The sequence below is a fragment of the Corythoichthys intestinalis genome, chromosome 6 (assembly GCF_030265065.1).
Source record: "Corythoichthys intestinalis isolate RoL2023-P3 chromosome 6, ASM3026506v1, whole genome shotgun sequence".
Taxonomy (NCBI): Eukaryota; Metazoa; Chordata; class Actinopteri; order Syngnathiformes; family Syngnathidae; genus Corythoichthys; species Corythoichthys intestinalis.
The window spans coordinates 41,107,164-41,133,560 of NC_080400.1; the positions used below are offsets into that span (position 1 = coordinate 41,107,164).

The 26,397-nt window shown below is 37.6% G+C and overlaps 2 protein-coding genes across 3 annotated transcripts; both read left to right on the forward strand.

Moving 5' to 3' along the window:
• The first annotated feature begins 493 nt into the window (after positions 1 to 493).
• Positions 494 to 814, forward strand: LOC130917074 (dynein axonemal light chain 4-like). The gene has a single exon (XM_057838159.1). It carries the CDS (start codon positions 494 to 496, stop codon positions 812 to 814), a length of 321 nt encoding a protein of 106 aa, XP_057694142.1.
• Positions 815 to 14,746: 13,932 nt separating this feature from the next.
• usf1 (upstream transcription factor 1) lies at positions 14,747 to 25,923 on the forward strand. Of its 2 annotated transcripts, none has more exons than XM_057839375.1 (11): positions 14,747 to 14,819; positions 15,307 to 15,389; positions 15,468 to 15,517; positions 16,598 to 16,710; positions 18,994 to 19,107; positions 20,745 to 20,898; positions 21,035 to 21,122; positions 21,212 to 21,270; positions 21,341 to 21,435; positions 21,969 to 22,097; positions 22,770 to 25,923. In XM_057839375.1, the coding sequence occupies exons 2-11, from the start codon at positions 15,382 to 15,384 to the stop codon at positions 22,857 to 22,859; spliced, it is 900 nt and encodes a 299-aa protein (XP_057695358.1). In that variant the 5' UTR covers positions 14,747 to 14,819; positions 15,307 to 15,381; the 3' UTR covers positions 22,860 to 25,923. The 2 variants fall into 2 exon arrangements, with proteins under 2 accessions (XP_057695358.1, XP_057695359.1); XM_057839376.1 differs by having other exon boundaries at positions 14,813 to 14,875.
• Positions 25,924 to 26,397: the final 474 nt, after the last annotated feature.

Genomic DNA, 26,397 nt, shown 5'->3' on the forward strand with positions numbered 1-26,397 from the left:
CGTATTTATTATTGTGCACTCCCAGCTGGTTTGATAGCGTTAAAAAAGGTAACAGTCTTAGCAAATACAATACTGTGTTTTGGTTGTTGGGTTGTGCTAAAAATACTTTTTTTTGCTGTATTTTGTGGATCAACCGTTGTTGGTATTTTGTATTTTGTGTTTTTTTTTTTGTTTGTTTTGGTTTTTTTTAGCATCGCACATGGCACCATGTAGGCTAGGATCGCCACTGGCTGGCAGTCCTGGTTCATTTTAACTTGTAACTAGTTTTGACTGAGGATTGTAACAAAACGTAGAGTCCATCCTTAGGAGAATCTGACACAAGCAAAGTACTTTACGTACACAACGACTACAAAGAACTGTGTCATAAAGACATGAATGATGTGTTTTGTGCTGCCATACGTTGGGGACAATACTTATGCAAACGCATGAACAGTGTTTATTGAGCGAGATAAATGTAGCTTCGCCCTGAAGAAACCCGATCGAATCGCTTAAGATGGCAGAGACTGGCGAAACTGACCCCGAAGAAGGAGGCAAGAAGCTAGCATATAGTTTCCCAATTGTCAGGCACACGGACATGCCTGAGGAAATGAAGGAAGAGGCCATAGCTATGTGTATCGCAGCGTTCGAAAAGTGTTCTAACAACAACGAGAATGCAGCAAAGATGGTCAAGGACTCCATGGACAAGAGATTCGGCAACGCGTGGCACGTCGTGATCGGTGAAAGTTTTGGCTTTGGCGTAACTCATGAGGCGAAAAATATGCTCTACATGTTCTATGGTGGGAGCTTGGCAATTTGTGTTTGGAAGTGCTTCTAGCACCGCCTTGTCTTCTTCATCATCGGACGCAAGGTCCTCTAATGAGCAATGAACCATTATCTGACATTACTGATAAGATCTTTGGAAATGGGAGAATACGTGGCTATGAAGACAAGTCCCTTGCTTACGTCATTTGCGCATGGCAGCAATTGTTTTGCTTTCTCATTATCATCACCTACTGTTAGCCAACGAAAATATTTCCAATGTATAAAACACTAGGCTTGTAGGCCTACCTACATAACTAAATAGCTAAAGCATATTATTATCTTTCATTTTATTCTTTTAATACTTTGAAGTGAACGGAATAATTAAATTTTCTGTTAATCAAAATGTTTTCTCATACTTTTGGTCAGTGAAAAGGTTAGTAAAACAAACAATTAAGTGTGAAATTGAATGGACGATCATTGACCTAATGACTTACAAACGGAACCAAAATTGAATGGTGGTTCATGACATATGCACTAATAGTATGACCTATTTTAAACTATGAACAATTTGGTTATTATTAAATCTCGGCCAGAATAAGAATATAATAGCTTCAAGTCAGATGGCGCAGACAATGACATGAAGTTCTGATCAACAAAATCGTTCCAATACCGCCACTTTGAGGCCGGTGACAGCTACTGCAACTCAACCGGTCTTGACTACCTGGTGTAACAGAGAGACATTAGCTCATATAATACAGTTACTTTTCACTCCGTACCTTACACTGGTATAGCTCAGTGGTTACTTCGACTTGGATCAACTCAGAGTTACTATCTGCTACTTCCCGTTCATGGGATCGAACCACGGGCGCAGTCCAGTGTTTTCCTTATTCCCGTGCTACTTCATTTATTATTAAACTTTCCTCTTTAATATTAATGGAAACTTTTCTTTGTTTTAACTATTTTATAATCATCATGCAAGTGACATATACAAAAGATAGATTAAGCTAATGTCAGTTTTAATTAAACGTACACTGTTGATTGTTGTTAATTCATGTAAATACGTGTTCATTAGGGCCCGAGCACTAAGCGTGCGAAGGCCCTATTGTTTTGCAAAGGATTTTTTTTTTTTTTTTTTTTTTTTTTTCCAGAGCAAATGAAAACGGCCAATTTGGAGGCCTGAACATGCACGAAAAGTCACCAAAATTTGCACATACGTCCGGAAAATTGTAAATTTCGATAATTTTGCAACGTTGCAAAAAAATATAACAAAATGGCTCAGTGGCGCCCCCTTGAAATTTTAAAATTGGCCTATAACATTAGGGTCTGTCAGCGTAGAGCAATGAAATTTGGGGGGTCTATACCTTGTCCAAAACCGCTCCAAAAAAGCATTTACACGCATATTCCAAACCCAACAGGAAATCGGTTATTTTGGATCAAATATGACATTTTTATCGATTTACAGGGTGCACATTTGAGACCTTTACGCCGAGGGAGTTAGTTGGATCATCTTCAAAATTGGTGAGACTGTTCAGGAGACATATGAAATCTTAAGTTTTGAAAATGGTGCGTTTTCATTCACGGGTCTGACCTGGGCGTGGTGCCAAAGTCGGCCATTTTTTCGGCAAAATGACAAATTCAGTAAATGACTAATAGTTCCTTGACACAACGTTCAATCTTTTTCATATTTGGCATGTATGTGTGGTATCCCACCCTTAACACGAGTGCATTGAAATATTACCCATTAGGTCTAGCGCCCCCTAGTGAGAACAGGAAATGCCAGGTTCCTCCTCCAAGGGAAAAAATCTGTTGACCTCAAACCTGCATCAGGGGAGCCTTAACACCTGTGTTCAGGTGCCTGATGAAAAATATTGAGGTTTCGTTGAGGCGGAAGGGTCCAAACAGGAAAGTGAAAATGAACGTCAACAATTTGTCACGCAAAAAACTTTGAACAGTCATAACTCGGCAGATATACAACATATCTGCGCCAAACTTCCCGTGTTTGTTGAGAGTCATACCCTGAAGGTTCTTGTAGGGGTCATTTGCATCAACTCTACAGTGCCAACTAGTGGCGACAGAAAGAAGTTTTAAAAAAGGCCTTTCCTATTGTTTTTTTTTTTCAACATAGAGCAAGGAAATTTGGGGAGTAGATACCTTATGCAAAACTGCTCCAAAAAGTCACTTGCACCCATATTCCAAATCCAACAGGAAATCGGGTATTTTGGATCGAATGTGAAATTTTCATGGGTTCACAGTAGGAGTTTACATTTGGAGGCTTGAATATGCACAAAAACTCGTAAAAATTTGCACATACATGCGGCTTTAGATAACGTTCGATAATCTTGCAATGTTACGAAAAAATGTAACAAAATGCCTCAGTGGCGCCCCCTTGAATTTTTCAAAAAGGCGTTTCCTATTAGGTTTTTTTAACATAGAGTGATGAAATTTGGGGAGTCGATACCTTGTGCAAAACTGCTCCAAAAAGTCTCTTGCACCCGTATTCCAAATCCAACAGGAAATCGGGTATTTTGGATCGAATGTGAAATTTTTATCGGTTCACAGTAGGAGTTTACATTTGGAGGCTTGAACATGCACGAAAACTCACAAAAATTTGGACATACATGTGGCTTTGCATAACGTTCAATAATCTTGCAACGTTACGAAAACATGTAACAAAATGGCTCAGTGGCGCCCCCTTGAAATTTTCAAAAAGGCCTCTCCATTTAGGTTTTTTCAACGTAGAGGGATGAAATTCGGAGAGTCGATACCTTGTACAAAACTGCTCCAAAAAGTCTCTTGCATGCATATTCCAAACCCAACAGGAAATCGGGTATTTTGGATTGAATGTGAAATTTTTATCGATTTACAGTGTGCACATTTTACACCTCGGCACCTAGGGAATTAGTTTGATCATTCTCAAAATTGGCGAGACTGTTCATGAGGCATATGAAATCTTAAGTTATCAAAATGGTGTGTTTTCATTCACGGGCCTGACCTGGGCGGGGTGCCAAAGTCGGCCATTTTTTCGCCAAAACACCGAATTCGGAAAATGACTGATAACTCCCTCATACAACGTTCAATCTATTTTAAATCTGGCATGTGTGTGAGGTATACCAGCCTGAGCAGGACTGGATTGAAAATTTACCATTTGTGCTTGGCGCCTCCTAGTGGGAACAGGAAATGCCCTTTTTTTACGGGACACACTCCTCCTCTAAAGAGAAAAAATCAATCTACCTCAAAGCTGCATAAGGGAAGCCTTAAGACCTGTCTTCAGGTGCCTGATGAAAAATATTGAAGTTTCGTTGAAGCGGAGGGGTCCAAACAGGAAAGTGAAAATGACTGTCAACAATTTTTCTCTCCAAAAACTGAACAGTCATAACTCGGCAGATATACAACATATCTGCGCCAAACTTCCCGTGCTTGTTGAGAGTCATACCCTGAAGGGCCTTGTAGGGGTCATTTGCATCAACCGTACAGCGCCAACTAGTGGCAATAGAAAGTCACTCGTTTTTCCAATACATGTCCAGTTCTTTTCAGGTTGGTCATTGTAGTTTCAAGACCTATTAAAATACTTATTTACGGCCCATGTCCACGTGTCTCTGTCTGTTGCCGTGACGACCCTTTATTCGCCATTTAAAGGAAATACTTTTTTTCAGAGACTCAGGCAGCTTATAGAGCCACAATATTTGGCACACTTGGCCGAATTGGCCCAGTTAGAATATTAATTTTGGTTTTGAATACGGACTTGGCTGCACAGCTCAGTAGTACCTCCTTTTTTGTAGTACTCTCTCCAATAGGTTTTTTTTTATCTGTTAGGTGTGTGAATGTAAAGAGGCGACTTTCGAGCTTGTTAGGTTCTAATGAGATGATTAGAGAGGAGGATCTGCCACCACCCTGACCTGCACACAGTCCGAGTTGAGTGACGTCCGAGTTGCGCTAGATTGCGAGGGCCCGTTCAGTCCTGCTTGCAGGCCTAGTATTCTTCATGTAATCACTATTTAATGATTAACTTAAAAAGCAAGACTTGAAAAACTTAATCCACGCGTTTCAAAAATGAATTACTCATTCTATCTTCAATTGAATCAAGACATATTTTTTGCCTCTCGTTTTATCTACATCATTGTCAGCTATCAGAGCAGCACTATCCAGTCTTTCAGGCAGTCAGGAAACAGTTTCCCATTTCAGTTATTGCTTTTCCATCCATCCATCCATCCATCCATCCATCCATTTCAAATACTCGTTATATTTGGTGAAACACTGAAATAGAGTATTGTTTTTAAAAAGTGACTTTTCACATGCTGTATTCGCACTGGCACCAGTTCACCGCAGTTACAGCTCAGTGGTTACTTGATCTAGAATCAATTCTAACTCAGAATTCGCATCTACTCCTTCCCATCCTGGGACTGAACCACGGGCGCAGTCCACTGCTTTCCCTATTCCCGTTCTACTTCATTTATTATGAAACTGTCCTCTTACATAATAAAAGAAACTTTTCTTTTAATTTCGACCCTTAGAAGGACGTGCCAAGTCCTTTTATTTACAATTTTTATATCATCACGGAAACGGCGTTTTGCGGACTCTGCACCGGTACGTTGTGGTGAAGAAGGAGCTGAGCCAAAAGGCGAAGCTCTCGATTTACCGGTCGATCTACGTTCCTACCCTCACCTATGGTCACGAGCTGTGGGTCGTGACCGAAAGAACAAGATCCCGGATACAAGCGGCCGAAATGAGTTTCCTCCGCAGGGTGTCCGGGCTCTCCCTTAGAGATAGGGTGAGAAGCTCGGTCATCCGGGAGGGGCTTGGTGTCGAGCCGCTACTCCTGAGAGGAGCCAGTTGAGGTGGCTCGGGCATTTGGTTCGGATGCCTCCTGGACGCCTCCCTGGAGAGGTGTTCCGGGCATGTCCCACAGGTAGGAGGCCCCGGGGTCGACCCAGGACACGCTGGAGAGACTATGTCGCTCGGCTGGCCTGGGAACGCCTTGGAATCCCGCCGGAGGAGCTGGCTGAAGTGGCTGGGGAGAGGGAAGTCTGGGCTTCCCTGCTAAAGCTGCTGCCCCCGCGACCCGACCCTGGACTAAGCGGAAGATAATGGATGTATGGATGGATGGATGGATGGAAACGGCGTTTAAAACCGATAGATGAAGATAATGTCAGTGTTAGTTAAATGTTCACTATAGATTGTTGTCAATCCATGTACATGTTGATTATTCATTAAATACTGATTACATGAAGAATTAACTGTAAGGAATTAGACTTGAAAAACTTGATCCGAGTGACTCAAAAGCGTCTCTCAAAGGTTGTAAAATAGTAAATCAATGTTGACGTTCAATGGAAAAAATAGTGAGAGTACTGTATTGATATGCAGGCTGTTCAAAAATAACTTACTCAGTCTATATTCATTTGAATCAAACTTTTTTGTATTTAGTTCTATCTACATTATTGTCAGTTGTCAGAGAACACTAAAATATTTCTCCAAAATATTTCAGGCAGTTATAACACAGTCTCGCATTTCACTTTTTTTGGTATAACTCAGTGGTTACTTCATCTAGAATCAATTCTCACTCAGAATTCGCATCGACTCCTTCCCATTATGGGATTCAACCATTGGCACAGCCCAGTGTTTTTCCTATTACTGTGCTACTTTATTTATGATTAAACTGTCCTGTTTCATAATAATGGAAACTATTTGTTTAATTTCGACACTCAGAAGTACGTGCAAATTACTTATATTTACTTTTCTTATGGAGCTGTTACACTGGTATAGCTCAGTGGTTACTTCATCTAGAATCAATTCTCACTCAGAGTTCGCATCTACTCCTTCCCAATCTGGGATTCAACCACGGGTGCAGTCCAGTGCTTTTCCTATTATTGTACTACTTCATTTATTATTAAACTGTCCTGTTTCATAATAATGGAAACTTTTTGTTTAATTTCGACCCTTAGAAGCATGTGCAAATTACTTATATTTACTTTTCTTCCAAAGCAGTCACACTGGTATAGCTCAGTGGTTACTTCATCTAGAATCAATTCTCGCTCAGAATTCGCATCTACTCCTTCCCAATCTGGGATTCAACCACGGGTGCAGTCCAGTGCTTTTCCTATTACTGTGCTGCTTTATTTATGGTTAAACTGTCCTGTTTCATAATAATGGAAACTATTTGTTTAATTTCGACACTCAGAAGCACGTGCAAATTACTTGTATTTACTTTTCTTAAAAAGGAGTGACACTGGTATAGCTCAGTGGTTACTTCATCTAGAATCAATTCTTACTCAGAATTCGCATCTACTCCTTCCCATTCTGGGATCCAACCACGGGTGCAGTCCAGTGCTTCTCCTATTACTGTGCTACTTTATTCATGATTAAACTGTCCTGTTTCATAATAATGGAAACTTTTCGTTTAATTTCGAGTCGTAGAAGCACGTGCGAATTACTTATATTTACTTTTCTTACAAAGAAGTCACACTGGTATAGCTCAGTGGTTACTTCATCTAGACTCAATTCTCACTCAGAATTCACATCTACTCCTTACCAATCTGGGATTCAACCATGGGCACAGCCCAGTGTTTTTCCTTTTACTGTGCTACTTTATATATGATTAAACTGTCCTGTTTCATAATAATGGAAACTATTTGTTTAATTTCGTCACTTAGAAGTACGTGCAAATTACTTACATTCACTTTTCTTATAGAGCCGTCGCACTGGTATAGCTCAGTGGTTACTTCATCTAGAATCAATTCTTACTCAGAATTAGCATCTACTCCTTCCCATCCTGGAGTCAAACCACAGGTGCAGTCCAGTGCTTTTCCTATTCTTGTGCTACTTCATTTATTATTAAACTGTCCTGTTTCATAATAATGGAAACTTTTCGTTTAATTTCGACCCTTAGAAGCACGTGCAAATTACTTATATTTACTTTTCTTATAGAGCAGTTACACTGATATAGCTCAGTGGTTACTTCATCTACAATCAATTCTCACTCAGAATTCGCATCTACTCCTTCCCAATCTGGGATTCAACCACGGGTGCATTCCAGTGCGTTTCCTATTCTTGTGCTACTTCATTTATTATTAAACTGTCCTGTTTCATAATAAGAGAAACTTTTCTTTTAATTTCGACCCTTAGAAGGACGTGCCAAGTCCTTTTATTTACAATTTTTAAATCATCACAGAAACAGCATATAAAACCGATAGATGAAGATAATGTCAGTGTTAGTTATATGTTCACGATAGATTGTTGTCAATCCATGTACATGTTGATTACTAATTAAATACTGATTACATGAAGAATTAACTGTAAGGAATTAGACTTGAAAAACTTGATCCGAGTGACTCAAAAGCGTCTCTCAAAGGTTGTAAAATAGTAAATCAATGTTGACGTTCAATGGAAAAAATAGTGAGAGTACTGTATTGATATGCAGGCTGTTCAAAAATAACTTACTCAGTCTATATTCATTTGAATCAAACTTTTTTGTATTTAGTTCTATCTACATTATTGTCAGTTGTCAGAGAACACTAAAATAGTTCTCCAAAATATTTCAGGCAGTCATAAAACAGTCTCGCATTTCACTTTTTTTGGTATAGCTCAGTGGTTACTTCATCTAGAATCAATTCTCACTCAGAATTCGCATCTACTCCTTCCCATTCTGGGATTCAACCATTGGTACAGCCCAGTGTTTTTCCTATTACTGTGCTACTTTATTTATGATCAAACTGTCCTGTTTCATAATAATGGAAACTATTTGTTTAATTTCGACACTCAGAAGTACATGCAAATTACTTATATTTACTTTTCTTATGGAGCAGTTACACTGGTATAGCTCAGTGGTTACGTCATCTAGAATCAATTCTCACTCAGAATTCGCATCTACTCCTTCCCAATCTGGGTTTCAACCACGGGTGCAGTCCAGTGCTTTTCCTAATATTGTGCTACTTCATTTATTATTAAACTGTCCTGTTTCATAATAATGGAAACTATTTGTTTAATTTCGATCTTTAGAAGCACGTGCAAATTACTTATATTTACTTTTCTTACAAAGCAGTCACACTGGTATAGCTCAGTGGTTACTTTATCGGGACACAATTCTCACTCAGATTTCACATCTACTCCTTCCCAATCTGGGATTCAACCATGGGCACAGCCCAGTGTTTTTCCTATTATTGTGCTACTTTATTTATGATTAAACTGTCCTGTTTCATAATAACGGAAACTATTCGTGGAATTTTGACCCTTAGAAGCACGTGCAAATTACTTATATTTACTTTTCTTAAAAAGCAGTGACACTGGTATAGCTCAGTGGTTACTTCATCTAGAATTTCTCACTCAGAATTTACATCTACTTCTTCCCATTCCGGGATACAGCCACGGACGCAGCCCAGTGTTTTTCCTATTACTGTGCTACTTCATTCATGATTTAACTGTCCTGTTTCATAATAATGGAAACTATTTGTTTAATTTCGACTAAGAAGTACGTGCAAATTACTTATATTTACTTTTCATATAGAGCACTCGCACTGGTATAGCTCAGTGGTTACTTCATCTAGAACCAATTCTCACTCAGAATTCGCATCTACTCCTTCCCATCCTGGGATCAAACCACGGGTGCAGTCCAGTGCTTTTCCTATTCTTGTGCTACTTCATTTATTATTAAACTTTCATGTTTCATAGTAATGTAAACTTTTTGTTTAATTTCAACCCTTAGAAGCATGTGCAAGTTACTTATATTTACTTTTCTTATAGAGCAGTTGCACTGGTATTTCTCAGTGTTTACTTCATCTAAAATCAATTCTCACTCAGAATTCACATCTACTCCTTACCAATCTGGGATTCAACCATGGGCACAGCCCAGTGTTTTCCCTTTTACTGTGCTACTTTATATATGATTAAACTGTCCTGTTTCATAATAATGGAAACTATTCGTGGAATTTTGACCCTTAGAAGCACGTGCAAATTACTTATATTTACTTATCTTAAAAAGCAGTGACACTGGTATAGCTCAGTGGTTACTTCATCTAGAATCACTTCTCACTCAGAATTTGCATCTACTCCTTCCCATTCTGGGATTCAGCCACGGCCGCAGCCCAGTGTTTTTCCTGTTACTGTGCTACTTCATTCATGATTAAACTGTCCTGTTTCATAATAATGGAAACTATTTGTTTAATTTCAACTAAGAAGTATGTGCAAATTACTTATAATTACTTTTCATATAGAGCACTTGCACTGGTATAGCTCAGTGGTTACTTCATCTAGAATCAATTCTCACTCAGAATTCGCATCTACTCCTTCCCATCCTGGGATCAAACCACGGGTGCAGTCCAGTGCTTTTCCTATTACTGTGCTACTTTATTCATGAATAAACTGTCCTGTTTCATAATAATGGAAACTATTTGTTTAATTTCGTCACTTAGAAGTACGTGCAAATTACTTACACTCACTTTTCTTATAGAGCAGTCGCACTGGTATAACTCAGTGGTTACTTCATCTAGAATCAATTCTTACTAAGAATTAGCATCTACTCCTTCCCATCCTGGGGTCAAACCGCAGGTGCAGTCCAGTGCTTTTCCTATTCTTGTGCTACTTTATTTATGATTAAACTGTCCTGTTTCATGATAATGGAAACTTTTCGTGGAATTTTGACCCTTAGAAGCACGTGCAAATTACTTATATTTACTTATCTTAAAAAGCAGTGACACTGGTATAGCTCAGTGGTTACTTCATCTAGAATCACTTCTCACTCAGAATTTGCATCTACTCCTTCCCATTCTGGGATTCAGCCACGGCCGCAGCCCAGTGTTTTTCCTGTTACTGTGCTACTTCATTCATGATTAAACTGTCCTGTTTCATAATAATGGAAACTATTTGTTTAATTTCAACTAAGAAGTATGTGCAAATTACTTATAATTACTCTTCATATAGAGCACTTGCACTGGTATAGCTCAGTGGTTACTTCATCTAGAATCAATTCTCACTCAGAATTCGCATCTACTCCTTCCCATCCTGGGATCAAACCACGGGTGCAGTCCAGTGCTTTTCCTATTACTGTGCTACTTTATTCATGAATAAACTGTCCTGTTTCATAATAATGGAAACTATTTGTTTAATTTCGTCACTTAGAAGTACGTGCAAATTACTTACACTCACTTTTCTTATAGAGCAGTCGCACTGGTATAACTCAGTGGTTACTTCATCTAGAATCAATTCTTACTAAGAATTAGCATCTACTCCTTCCCATCCTGGGGTCAAACCACTGGTGCAGACTTTTTTTTTTACATCTCGTTCTATTTACATTATTTTCAGTTATCAGAGCCCACTATCCAGTCTTTCAGGATGTCAAAATACAGTTCCTCATTTCAGTTTTTGCTTTTCAAATACTGGTTACATTTGGTGGAACACTAAACAAGAGCAGTGTTTTTCAACCAGTGTGCCGTGAGAGATCGTCAGGTGTGCCTCGAGAAGTTATACAATATCGCATTTTTTTATTTTATTGTAAGAAGGATTAGGTAGAAGGTTGCGGTCGTGTGCAAATGAGCAAGGTATTGCTCATGCCGCGTTCAAGAACTGCTCAGATTTATCGGCATCAGCCACCTTGCTGTCCGAGACACTGTGGACCCCAGCACGTCTACTGTACATCATTTGATTAGAGTTTTCAAGTGTCAATAAACACAAAAGTTTCCTTTTTATTTCATCCATATGTGAGACTGTCAATCCTGCCCCTATGTTTTATTCCAATTTCCAACACATTGTTGAGGACAGCAAGGTGGGTGATGGCTAGAAATCCGAGCAGTTCTTGAACGTGACACGAGAAGTTGCATTTTGCCCTCGTTTCAAAACAAGTCAATTTACTATTTTGTTCGCCTCCATGAACACAACAGCACACAGAGAAACAGGCAACTTTTTTTCGAAACAGTACGGTAAATGATAAAGCCCTCTAAGCCAGTTACCATGTTGCTAAACTTGTTGCTGAATCCAAAAAGAGACAATACTACCGGCCTGCAAAGCCATTGTCGGAGAGATGCTTGCCCCTGATGCGATTACAGACATTTCTAAAGTCCCTCTGTCTGACAATTCTGAGCTTTTCAAGTCAAACTGCTTTTAAAAAAAAAAAAAAAAAAAAAAAATGAAAACAGAGAAAGACTAAGAGTTGTTGACGAAGATTGCTGCCATGATATCGGCTATGTGATCACCCATACAGGCTCTAGTTTCACACTGAGTAAGTATAAATATTGAGAAATTATTTTTATATAATTAAATATACTATACAGAAAGTAATTTTGGAACATTTTTGGTTTGTGGTGTGTCGCGAGATTTTTTCCAATGTAAAAATGTGCAGTGACACAGAAAAGGTTGAAAACACTGAACTAGATAGAGTATTGTATTTAGAAAACTTTTCACACAACGTACTTGCAATGGTACAGCTGAGTGGTTACTTCCTCTAGAATCAGTTCTCACTCAGAACTCGCATCTACTCTTCCCATGCAGTTGAACCACGGGTGCAGTCCAGTGCTCTCCATATTCTTGTGCTACTTCATATATCATTAAACGGCCATCTTTCATTATAATAGAAACTTTTATCTAATTTCGCTCCTTAGAAGCACGTGCAAATTACTTATATTTATTTTTCATCCAGAGTAGTCGCACTGGTTTAGCTCAGTGGTTACTTCACCTAGAATCAATTCTCACTCAGAATTCGCATCTATTCCTTCCCGTACTGGGATCGAACCACGGGCGCGGTCCAGTGCTTTTTCTAACTCAGTCTTACTTCGTTTATTATTAAACTGTCCTCCTAAATAATAATGGAAACTTTTCTTTTAATTTCGACCCTCAGAAGGACGTGCCAAGTCTTTTTATGTACAATTTTAAAATTATCAAGCAAACGGCATATACAACAGATAGATGAAGATAAAGTGAGTTTTAGTTGAATATTCACTGTAGATTGTTGTAAATCCATGACAGTATATGTCGATTATTGATTAACTACTGATAACAAGAAGAATTACCGAAGAAATACGACTTGAAAAACTTAATCCATGTGACTCAACAGCGACTCTTATTGGTGGTATTATAGTAAATCAATGTTGCCTTTCATTTGGAAAATCAGTGAGGGTACTGTATTGATCCACGCTATTCAAAATGGAGTTACTCAGCTTATTTTCAATTGAATTATACTTTTTTGCATCTCATTCTATTTACATTATTATCAGTTGTCAGTGCAGCACTATCCAGTCTGTCATCCAAAGTATTTCAGGCAGTCATGATTCTCATGAAACAGTCTCCGATTTCACTGTTTTTGGTTTTCAAATGTAGCTTTTATTTGGTGGAACACCGAACTAGAGTGTTGTATAAAAATGTCTTTTCACATTATGCATTCGCACTGGTACAGCTCAGAGGTCACTTCATCTAAAAAATGTCAAACTTCATGTCCTCAGTCCATCGCAGATTCATTTTCAATTTAAATAAATAAATAAATATATAAAGATAATTATGAGCTGTCCGGAGCATAATTGGCAGATTCATTTTCAATTTAAATAAATAAATAAATATATAAAGGTAATTATGAGCTGTCCGGAGCATAATCGCATAGTCTTACTTTCACTCCCTTCTTCCCTCTCCCTGCCCTTTGTTCATCAGCCCGTGCACTGGAGTTGCTTATTAAAGTTAACGATGGTGACAGAATTTTGGGTTTTATCTTGCTACAAATGCTTGTAAGCAAAAGCTTCAAAGCGCCATATGCGTCAATCATCGTTTAACTTCTTAAAAAGTTGCTGTGGCAACTCATTGTGTGTAAGTGAGCAGCTTCAGCCGATTTGAGTGGACTCACTTAATAAAGCCAAATTTTCTACAACTTTATTTTTGTTTTAAAAATATTCGGTGGGTAGCATGTTTAAAACTTTAATTACGATACATTTGAAGTGTTGAAAAACCATTTATTAACATGTATACAGTGGGGCAAATAAGTATTTAGTCAACCACTAATTGTCCAAGTTCTTCCACTTGAAAATATTACAGAGGCCTGTAATTGTCAACATGGGTAAACCTCAACCATGAGAGACAGAATGTGGAAAAAAAAAACAGAAAATCACATTGTTTGATTTTTAAAGAATTTATTTGCAAATCATGGTAGAAAATAAGTACTTGGCGCCGTCCAGTGCTTTTCCAATTTTTATTAAACTGTCCTCTTTAATAATAATGTCACCCTTTCTTAATAAATTAATTTTGACACCGAGAAGCACGTGCCAAGTCTTTTTACTCAACAATTTTATAATTATCAAGTCAACGGTATATACAATAGATAGATAAAACAATGTCAGTTTACGTTTAACTTTCACTGTAGACAGTTGTCAATTCAAGTACATGTTGATCATTCGTTAAATACTGATTACATGAAGAATTAACGGTAAAGAAAAACGTGATCTAAGTGACTCAACAGCGTCTCTTATTGGCTGTAATATGGGTAAATCAATGTTGACGTTCAATTTAAAAACTAGTGAGAGTACAGTATCGATATCCAGGCTGTTGAAAAATAATGGGTCAGCCTATATTCAACTGAATCTGAGTTTTTGCATCTCGTTCTATCTATATTATTGTCAGTTGAGCAGCACTATCTAGTCTTTCGTCCTAAGTCTTCCAGGCGGTCGAGCGACACTCTCCCATTTCCGTATTTATTGTGCTGATTTTTTTTTTTTTCCAATTAAACTGCCCTTTAATAAGAATGTAAGCTTTTCTTTAAAATGTTACCATCAGAAGCATGTGGCAGGTAATTTTATTTGCCCATTTTAAAATAATCATTAAATTGTTTTTAGTTTTCAAAACTTTATTTGTTGGAACACAGAACTGGTGGTTCATAAAAATACTATATAAAATATACTGTCACCCTGATATAGCTCAGTGACTTGCAAGTTGCAAATACAAGTTAATACTGAAGGACACAAAACTGGAAAGTGCAGTGCACATCATCCAGCAAACACGGTGGCTTGGATTCCCTGGTCTGTGTGGGCATGAGTTTATTGACGTAATTTCCTGTCGCGCATGCGCGAAGTCGACTTTAATGCTGTTGACAAATATTGTGGGAGGATCCAAACCTCGGTGTAAGTAGATCTTTGTTCATCCTCAGCAAAATATGCTCACCAAAATGTAGCTGGCGGTACGTCGTCTATCGACATACAATTACATTTAGATTGTTGGCATGACTCACTGCAATGTGCATTTAATTAAAACCCACAAGACGAGGTCTTTTGTAAAACATCTGCAAAGAACCGCTGGGGCCGAACGTTTTCGACAACAGTCTCGTCCAGTTAGCTAAAAAGCCCAACTTCCGGTTTGGGTCCTGAAAGTGTATTACCTATTTTTGTTGTACATCATAAAGCATATAGAATACGACATTTTATGAATCGGTTTATTTTATGACTATGCTTTACAATCAATTTTATAAATCCGTCAACAACATCAATGTAGTTCAGTTTAGAAAAAAAAAAGTACACACGCATGAGCCAGTAAAGGCGTTTTAGAACACACACATGTGCTGTCAGTTTGTTTTTAAGTCCTATTAGAAGTCACTTCTGCGTTTTCTGTCAGGCTCGTGAACGTTCCCCACAGCGTGGGTGTGCCAGCGAGTAAAGGCGGGCTCCTCGTCCAGGACTATCGACAGAAATGAAGAAGTGAGTGGGCCAAAAGCCGACTGCAAATATTGTTCGTGTTTAATTCACTTACATGCGAGCGTCTGCTTTGTCTTGCAGTCAACAAAAAAGCCCTGATCCAGATGGTAGTATTACTGTCAATGAGGAAGGTGAGGAGGTCAAATGGCCAACAAGGAAATAATTTATACGCTGTGATGGGTGTGAACTGTCCAAACTGTTTCAGTAACTCCCCTTAAGCACCGCTTTGACATTACATTATTTGCAGTGGCGGGTAGAGTAGCCAAAAATTGTACTCAAGTTAGAGCAGTGTTACTTCAAAATAATATTACAAAAGTAAAAGTAGTCAAGTACAAGCATAAAAAAGTACTTGGTGAAAAGAAAAGTAATGAGTAACATTGTAACTGCTTACAGATTTGTTTGATTTTTTTTTTTCTCAGCACAAAGTTATCTATTTGAATTGTTGTTACATTGATACTGTACAATAACCTATTACATAACCACATTAAGCCAAAGAAATACAAACATAATAATAATAATCATTGAATTCTGGCGAGAGAGAAAAAATGACAGAAATGAAGCATTATTTGTCCAAAGAGCATGAGTGCCATCTAGTGGAGAAAATATTTCCTAGTTTGAATAGTGAATACAGTAGTTCCTTCATAGTTACTATTGTGAGTTTCAAAGGGTCATATCTCCGGTTTTCCGTGGTCAATCTGTGCCAAATAAAGACTGGGAGAGAGGTGAACATCCGCACTCTCGAGTCATGTTGAGGGCAGCGCTCTATGTCAAATACTTTATTTTTTACGGTGCTTTAAAGACATCTTGTGATTGAACAGGCTGGTATGATCATAGAACGGCAAGCTTGTGTCTAATTGGTATAATCGAGTCATGTGATTATTGTTGCGACGTCTCATTGGTGAAATTGGTAGAGCTGCTCTTGGCATCGACTCTTGTGTAGACCAAAGTAGCAGAGCGTTTTTTTTTGTTTGTTTTTTTTTTTAAATCCACAAATCTACTCAAAGTAAAAAGTATGGCTTAGTAAAATTGCTCTTCGTAAATTTTTCTCAAAAAGGTACTCAAATGTAATGGAGTACATGTAATGCGTAATTACCTGCTTCTGGTTATTTGGATATATGCTTCATTTCATTCACTGAGTATACAATGTTCTGTAGTTTTAGTTGTGGAAACAAATTTTAATAATTATTCCGGCTGATTATGTGCTCCAACAGGTTCAGTGGCCACTGCAGAGGACCCAGCAGCAATTGCAGCCATTCAGTCTGCCTCAACATTCACAGATCAACCCATCAAATACTTATTTAAGACAGAAGGAGGAGGTGGACAGGTAGGAAGGTGACAGATGACCTTCTAACCCATGTTTTATGTAATAGTTTAATATTTGGTATTCTTTTTTATTTTATACATGGTGCAAATGTTGATGGTAGCACACTGAACCAGTGCTTTGCACTTCTGCCCAATAATTGTCAAGTTTTGGTTTCCAAATCATCAAGTCTTCCTGAGTGGAATTTTCAATGGTCACCCCTTGTTTTTTTCATCTTGGCTTTCTCTCACATGTGTGCGTTTGGTTAACTCAGTGCTTCTCAATTATTTTCTGTTAAAGCAAGACGTAAATGTTTCGCGCTGCCCCCAACTCTCTGCCGCCACTGTAAATAGTATCATTTGTCTATAAAATTACTATTATAAATACGCATCTGTCTAACATTGTGTCCTTTTTTTCTAATAAAGAAAAAAAGTAACATAGATCCACTTATAATAAAGTATTACTTTATTAACATTGTTTTGTTTGTAACAGAGAAGACTTGACGAGCATCAATTTGCCTGAATTTAAAAAAAAAAAAAAAAGTCACATTCAAACTGTAAAAATACACTCAAGGTACATTTTTGACCATTTGATACAGAAAAATAAAATGTAATTAAATCAGTAAAGAATAACAAATTCATTAGATTAGAAACATTCACTCATGAGGACAATATGCCAAAAAATTTGACCGAAAAAACAAAACTGAGTAAAAGAAAAAAAGAGTGTCCTTGGACAGAAGGACAGTTTTTATTTTTGCTGCTCACACTCAGTATTACCTCCTATGCAATGGTGTGGAGTTATTTTGCAATGAGCATGCTAACAATGCTCACTGGTTTACTGATATAACACTGACAAAGCAGGACGATTGTTGGCAATATTCGGCACGTTTTCGCTGAAAAACAATCAAGCGGCTTATCAATGAGATTGGGGTCGAATGTCTTTAAGTGGCGTCTTAATTGACTTGGCTTCTGGCTGTCCGCTATAATTATTTTTAGACACAGTAAACAGTGGTCTTTCCTCATCATCCACTGTATTAAAAGTCAAAGCTAAAAGGCAAACGGCATGAAAAAAGCGCATTCTCGGCGGCCGAGGTAGAACCGTAGGTGAGGGCGGTCGTCGTGACGATCCCAAGCCGAAAATGGCACTTCTCGGGCGGCGACGTGAGAACCGGACAAGACAGTGGGTCCCTGCGTGAGTAAGTCCGGTGTTGTGCCGAAAAATAGCCGCCCCGCGTGAAATGTCCCCCCTGACGGGAACGCTTATTTATAACGCTTCATTGAGCGTTTATTTGATTTATTTGTTTGTTTATTTTATTATTGAGCACCCACACGTCACTCGTACAGCTTTTTCTTACCAATCGATGGACATGGAAACTATGTTCTTGTTCCGTGAATATATGTATTATTTTACTCTGCTTGAACTAATAAATGTCATACCTGTGTGATTGTCATTGAGATATGGTCGTGAAAACCTGTAGACTAATACATTTCTGTTCAAAGATGGGTTATGTGGCCCAGTCGACGATTTGTTACTAAAATAAAGTACTAGTATTTTGTCTAATTTATTTATTTAAAACTGATTTTACAGTCCTAAATCCATTGCTGTAATGCGTCCATGAAAACATTTGATGTTTTCACCTCAATAAAGCGTTATAAATGAGCGTTCCCGTCAGGGGGGACATTTCACGCGGGGCGGCTATTTTCCGGCACAACACTGGTCGGAAAACGGCTTTCGAAAACGGCGGCGGCACACTGCTCTTCATATCTGTGTGCTGAGTGCTCTTCCTTAGTTCAAAAATACTGCACGCACTCTGAAAATGAGAGCACCACTGCCACCCACTGAGTGGATGTGCAAGTACACTTTATTCCAGTACGGCAAAAATAAAATAAAATAATAAAAAGCATGTTCCCCGAGGACACATGCGCCCCCCCCTGGCATCGCTCTGCGCCCCCCCAGGGGGGCGCGCCCCACTATTTGAGAAGTACTGGGTTAACTCATTGGCTGAGGTCTTCAAAACCAAACAATTAAAAGGTACGGGTATTCCAAAGCAGATTTTACTGCATCAAGACAGGGGTGCACAGTTTAAAAACATGTTGTGGTTAATAATGTTTGAAGTCACAAAAGATTTTTGTGCAAAGATTATCTACGATATCATATTACTTGAGTTGCAAAATTGGTAATTATTTTATTAGCTATATGTCGAGCTGCTTTAAATTGGTGCTTCACATGTCTTTGTGCTGCCTGTAAAGGGGTAATGCAAGACTTTGTCTGTTTTTTTTTTTTTTTTTAATTGTTATTCATTTTCAGGTGACTTACAGAGTTATTCAGGTGTCGGACGGACAATTAGAAGGTCAGACAGATGGAGCTGCAGCAGTGAGTCTGGTCACTGGTTTTCCTGCAACTACTCAGGCTGTCACGCAGGTGAGTTAATTGACATCGTGCATGGATAACCCATGCTGTTTTTTCAACGTTTAACTTAACAAAGCATAGGTAGTCCCAAGACCATGGGCAAAGGAGGTTTCTGTGTGTGGACAGTGTTTTTGGATATTTTCCCTATGTAACCCAGGATTACACTATGTGCTGCTTGTCTATATACACACACACACACACACACACCTGTATATATATATACAGTATCTCTCTCTCTCTCTCTCTCTCTCTCTCTCTCTCTCTATATATATATATATATATATATTTATAAAATAGAGAGAGAGAGAGAGAGACAATTAGGACTGGGATTCACCAATGGTTACATATGTAATGGATATGTATGTATGTAATGGACATAGGTCTTCCTTCGGTGCAGACGGTTTGGAGAGAGGGAGGGGGGGAGAGAGAGAGGGATAGAGACAATTAGGACTGGGATTCATCGATGGTTTAGTGGTACATTGGTCTTACTTCGGTGCAGGCGGTTTGGAATTTGAACTGGTCGGTGATGGTGTGACTATGTGTTGAGATGCTTTACTGTCTCTGTATGTGCCATGTGACCGACTGGCGACTTGTTCAGGGTTTGGTGGCGTGGCAGTGACCCTTGTGTGGATAAGCGGTACAGACAAGGAATAAATAAAAACTAGGATGGATGAGATCCCAGTTTTTTCCATTTTTAAGACCTGCCTTTCGCCATCAGTTTTTACATGTTGAAGGCCTGTCAAGGTAGTTGTTTATCTTGTGGATACTAACTTTGAAGTCCTACTCCTCTGTCATTCGTTAACCAATTGTCTTGATCTTGAAACTTGGAGGCTATCCAAGCTATTGTTTTTTAAGGGCTAAAAAGTGACAAATGAATCCAGAAATACAATGGCATTGCCAGAAGAAATAAAAAAATATATGTTTTATACTCCAGAACACTTCCGGAAATAACGTAAGACGAAGTATTGTAAAACAGTACAGAACTGTAACATATTTGGAACTTTAGTTTAAAAAAAAAAAAAAAAAGTTTTTTTTTTTTTTTTTTTTTTGGTATCAGATCGGGAGTCGGTATCAGCAGATTCTCCAAATCATTTCCTTATTTCCTGCATGGGCCATCAACCTTCAGCCTATAGTGCATATTGCACTGCTCATTTTGCACTGGTCTTTTCCATTCAAATTTTTTTTTTCAATTCTTTAATGTACAAATACAAAACGTGACAAACAACAATCCCCCTCCCCCAAAAATACAAAAATGTACGAAAAACACGAAACAACCCACCCAACCCCCATACTGAATAACAACAGCATTTGGCAAACCATATAACAATGGGTATTTATGCCCATATACATGTATAGACCTTCCCTTTGCTTGCCTTTTCAAGACTCACAGAAATTTGTGTTCTGTGATGGTAAAAAAAAAAAAAAAACATCTGTTTCTGAACAGTTAGTGGAGAAAACAAGCTTCTTGTTGGAGAAAAAAAAAAAACTCAATTTTCACGTAGGGTATTAGTTCAAAGCAATCCTTGCTGTGCCAACGCATTGGATAGTTTGATAGTTCAATGTTGGTTCAGTAGTAATTCAGATTAATGACAGTTGGATCAGAACGATAATTTCTTTGTGTAGTAAATAGATTTTACTTTTTATCTCAGGCTGTGTTCTCCCAGTCAGAAGGGCTCGAGGGAGATAGCAGCACTGAGACACAGTACACGTACTATCCTGCTACCATTGCTGATGCCACAACAGGAACCATGGTGACCACAGTGCAAGCATCTGACACGTTGCTCAGCCAGACCACACCCACAGGTAACAAATCCCCTATGTGCTTTGTGTATACCCAAAAACAGTTGACCCCCCCGAGCTAGAAAAAGTTCCAGAGTTGCTAAATGCTAAATTATACCGAGCAAATTGTTTTTTTTTTTTTTTTTTTTTTTTGTTCCAGGGCAACTCTATGTGATGATGTCACCCCAGGAGGTTTTGACAGGATCCAGTCAAAGGACAATCGCACCTCGAACTCAACCATACATAGCGTATTTACAATATTATTCAACACAATTTAAGCATTTTTGCTTATAATATTTTAATCTTGATAAATCTTTTAATTTGGCTTGATATTCAGAAAACAAGAGGCTCCTCGGGGTTCCAGGGATGAGAAACGACGTGCGCAGCACAACGAAGGTAAGCAACTTCATGAACATGATGAAGTCAGTTTGATTGAAGAAAAAGATGTTTACATCTCTCATCCTAGTTGAACGCAGACGTCGGGACAAAATCAATAACTGGATTGTGCAGCTGTCAAAGACAATACCAGATTGTAACATAGATTATACCAAGACGGGACAGGTGAGCTGTTTACCACTGTATTCAGACATTTAGGCATTCTAGCTTCAGTTTAAGTTTTATATTTAGTTGTAAAAAGACACAAATGTAATCAGTGATATACAACACGAAGTGTCTATAAATCTGAATAACTGTCAGCAAGATGTTTCCCTATGTTTGAATTGTGCCTAGTGCCACAGTTGTCTTAAAACTGACTGTCAGCAATGTAAGAAAAATACTGACATTTTAGGCTATGCAGATTCTCATTCCGTGAGGGAGAGTTGTGGTTCAGCACTCCTAGGAGTTTGCAGATTGCATATGCACAGAACATGCTCACTGAACATGCCTACAACATCAGATCTGACGAACCAGCCTTATCCCCCATTTTTAAGCCATTTGACATAAAGTTAGTGTTTATACTAATTCATATTTATCAGGCTTGTTAACAACACTTTTCTTTAGCCTAATCAAATACTTTATTAATGTTGGCTTCCAGTTTGTAGGGCCTTTAATATGAGATAGTGATGTTAACGTCTCACTGCTCCTGTTTTGTTTAGAGTAAGGGGGGGATTTTGTCCAAAGCGTGTGACTACATCAAGGAACTTCGACAGAGCAACCTTAAATTGGGGGAAGATCTCAGCACACTAGATCGACTTAGGATTGATAATCAGCTTCTCCGACAGGAGGTACGTTTGTGTGTAAGATAGGCACTTGTATAATTTAATATTATACAGTGGGCCCTATTGATGAAATTACAGTGTTTTAACATACATTACTTACAAAATGATGGGTATATTTAGCGTTTACATTTACAAATTGGCAATTACGGAATAGCCCCTCACCAGGCACATCTTTAGACATGCTTATGTCCCCTTCAGAAGTATACTTTTGATAGTTTGTTCAGGGTTGTTTGGGTTTTATAATTTGAAAATGGGGGTGAAGATGTGTCAAATACGACATTTGATTCCAAAGCTTTTGTAGTGGTGTCTGGTTTAGTATGGAATTACTGTTTGCAGTATTTGCTGTGGGGGAAAAGAATGTTTTTAATTACATATTAAAGATGGATATTGACCATAATGTTAAGGTATTTATTATTTTAATGTGATCTTGATGTAGGGTAAAAGGCTAAGTGGTCTGATGAAGATTAACCACAATTTAGTTTAAATGTGTCATTACCATACACTATGTAACGATGGCCAAATTCCTTTTGGAAAAGTTGATCAATTTATAAAGGTTTCTTATAGCGTGCAGCTGATTTGCAAATTCCAAAGTATTTTTGATGGCTCTGTTTCGTTTATAATAACCGATCAGTCTGCTAAGTGAAGCCTGCCTGTTCTCTCGGCATCTCTTTTACTCAGGTAGAAGACTGGAAATCCAAGAATCAGATCCTGAGGAATGTGTTACGTCAGCATGGCATTGTAGGATCATCAAGCACGGACCCACAGTGAAACGCCTTTTTGGAATACTTTTCTTTGAAAACATCCGCACACAGGGCAAAACAGTACTTGAAATGCTTTGACTGAGACCTGTGAGACTTGTCAAGCATGCATGATATGTAGAGAAATAACGGAATATTGTGCAAAATATTCAACGCAGTGTCAGAAACCTACACCTTATAATATTTCTAAGGTTTAAAAACTACTTATTTTAAGCCAATCACAATTGGATTGCATTTGTAAGAGGAAAAAAATGTTCTTCGAATACCTCGCTCTTCCAGATGTTATCTCAACAGTCAGTGTAGAAAACTCTGACATGAGCAACTAATGCTACGTCTTACATTATGTTCCTTGAGGTCACAGCAATCGCACTTCAAACGGAGACGAATGTGGCACAACATTGTCTTTTTGGTGGCTTTCTCTGTTAGGCAAAAGCCATTGTAGACATGTAATGCACTTAAAAGGTGATTTGTCCCCTTCAACTTTTTTACTTATCACTCAAATCGGTTGCACATACTGTATATGTTATAATGAGACAGGAAAATTCATTTCTAGTTTTAGTGCTCCAAAGCATCCTGATTGCCACGATTCCTATCTAGAAAGTTTTAGCAGAATGGGAAAGAATGTGTCATACCTTGCTTGATTAAAATTTCAGTAATGTGAGGGAGCCCATCAGAACGTGACTGGCTGGAAAGCATCTGTGGTAGACGGTACATCTTTTAGACTCTTGGCTCTTTTTTTGTTCCGCGCTCCAAGCAACAAAGAGCTATTATAGACTGGCTATTTGTAATTTGGTGAACACCCACAAGCAGGTGTATTTGAAAGCGGGAGGTTTGAACTGCTGTGGGCCTGAAACAATTGCCGCCAATCACAGCTGCACCATGTATTCCCTTTTTAAAGGTAGCTAACTCACATTTTTCATGGAAACAAGTCTGCAGAAAGGTCGTCTGGAGATCACTGCTTTTGACTTGGATATGTCTGCAAAGCTCTTGTAAATTATGTACCCCAGCTCCCAATTCTCAAGCCAGGGCTTAGTTAATGTTTTGCCCAAATGCAAAATGTATTTGTTTTTGGGGTTTTTTTCGTGCAAAGCGAACAGTGCAATTCACTATTTAAGAAAAAAAATTTTTTAATCAATCTGTCCTCATTCGTATGTCGATATAAATGGGATGTCTGATGTGAATACAGTATAGACACTGAGGTCGCGCTCATATGTCCTATGTGTCATTGACGTTCGTTCACCAAAACAGACTAACACTAGCACTAATAGCAAGGTGGGATGGAAAAATACAAATACAAAGAAATCCGTGTCAAAAACAATAGACTTTGGAATTTATGCTCCCATCCCTGGAACAAACTCAGCAGCTGCCTCAGTCTAAAACAAGCTCTTTTGGAAGACCTCAGTCTGTTGAAGCAGCACACAATTCTTGAAATTGCCACAAGTTCATCCGTACTTAGACCTACCTACGGTCCATATTTACTTCTGTCGACCGATTGTGCTACATCATGTCATTCTGTGCGCTGGAATATAGATTTAGCATTGTGTTGCTAAAACATTAACAGATCAGATTTAACTGAAAATGGGAATTGAGCATTATGCCAAGCAGTGTGAGGGGAGCCTTATTAGACAAGTGCAAGGCAAATCTAACAACCGCCACCCGCAGCCAAGCAAACCCAAATGGCTTTTGAGGTAAAGATTGATGACCTCCACCTTTAGGCCAACTTTTTGCAACCAAATTGTATATCTTGAAGGACACATCCTCGCTACATAGGAACGCTCAATTAAACACAGAGCAAAATCCCAAACAGGTGCAGCGAATCTTATACAAAAATCAAGATGAATAGATTTTTTAACACAGTGCAGCAGTCTAACCTTGAACCCCTGAGACTCAAATGCTTTTACTCACAGCCTGTCACAAAAACATTGGTACTGGCTGTGAGGAAACTTTGTAAGACTGAAAAAAAACAGGCAGAAAATGTTCAAAATCCCGTGGAAACCATGGATGCTGGGAACACAGTTTAAACGTAGCCCAACTACTTATTATCCAAGTTTTATTTATATGCTCACAATGTTGTCTCCAAATAATGTATTTTTGCATCATTTATTTACATTGCTTTGCAACACCCTTCTGAGTTTATATTTTGTATTATTATTTTCCCATGCTGTTTTATTAGCCTCACCTTGGATTGTAATTACATTGTAACAATGTAACAAAATACATGCAACTGAGGACAGTTAAGTCTTGATAATGTTAGTAGACGACAATAAATGTATGTCACGTTACCTTTGTATATTAAATTTGCTTTGTAAATTAAATCAACATAGAGTACTGTATTTTGAAAGGCCGTTTTATTTTGTAGTTTGTGTATGGAGGTAGATTTGTGTCTTATTCAATCAAAAAAAAAGTTGCTTCCATCAAAATATATATATTCAATCAAAAAAGTCACTTCAATCATAAAAAAAATGTGTTTGCAAAAATAAATTTGAGACTTAAAAAAGCATTTGATAACTTTTTCTTTGAATTATTTAAGTGTTTTTTTTAAATTTATTTAAACTTTTTTGATTGAAGTACTGTTAAAAAAAGTGACTTCAAAACTTTTTCAATAAAAAAAAGTTTAAAATAAAAACTTTTTTTTTTTTTTTTTTAAATATTTTTAGGGGACGGCAATTTTATTTTTGCATATGAATTTTTTTGAGTGAAAATATTTTTGATTGAACCAACTTTTTGGGGATTAAATGATTTAGACACAAATGTCATATCCATAATATGGGCCAAACACAAAAAGGATTGTGTCATTCAAAGAAAACATTTTCATTGAAAACCTTAAGTGTTCAAATACATTTGTTTTAGTCTCAAATATTTTTTATCATTCAAAAACTTTTTTCTATGATTGAAAAGTTTCATTGAAGTGATTCTTCTGTTCAAAATATTTTTTTTTGTTTGAAGCAACTTATTTTTTGATTGAATAATAAAGACACAAATCTCCCAAAATGTAGCCCAAATGCATAACATTACTTCAATCAAAAAAATAGTTTTTGATTAAAAAAACTTCACTTAAATAAAAATAAAAAATATTTTTTCTTTGAATAATTTTTTTCAAATGCTTTTTTTTTTTTTTTTGAGTCCCAAATTTATTTTTGCTTTCAAACACATTATTTTCTTGATTGAAGTGACTTTTTTTAATTGAAAATATATATTTTGATTGAAGCAACTTTTTTTTTTCTATTGAAGGAACTTAATTTTTGATCGAATAATAAAGTCAAAAAAGTAGTTTTAATTAAAAAAAAAAAAAACTTCACATAAATAAAATAAAAATAAAATAATTCAATCAAAGAAAAATAGTTTTAAAATTCTTTTTTTTTTTTTTTTTGAGTCTCAAGTTTATGTCTGCATTCAAACACATTGTTTTCTTGATTTAAGTGACGTTTTTAATTGAAAATCTATATTTTTTGATTGAAGCAACTTTTTTTTGATTGAATAATAAAGACACAAATTTTCCTCCGTATTTGTGGTGCGGAAATTATTAACTTGTTGATGTCTGTTGCTTG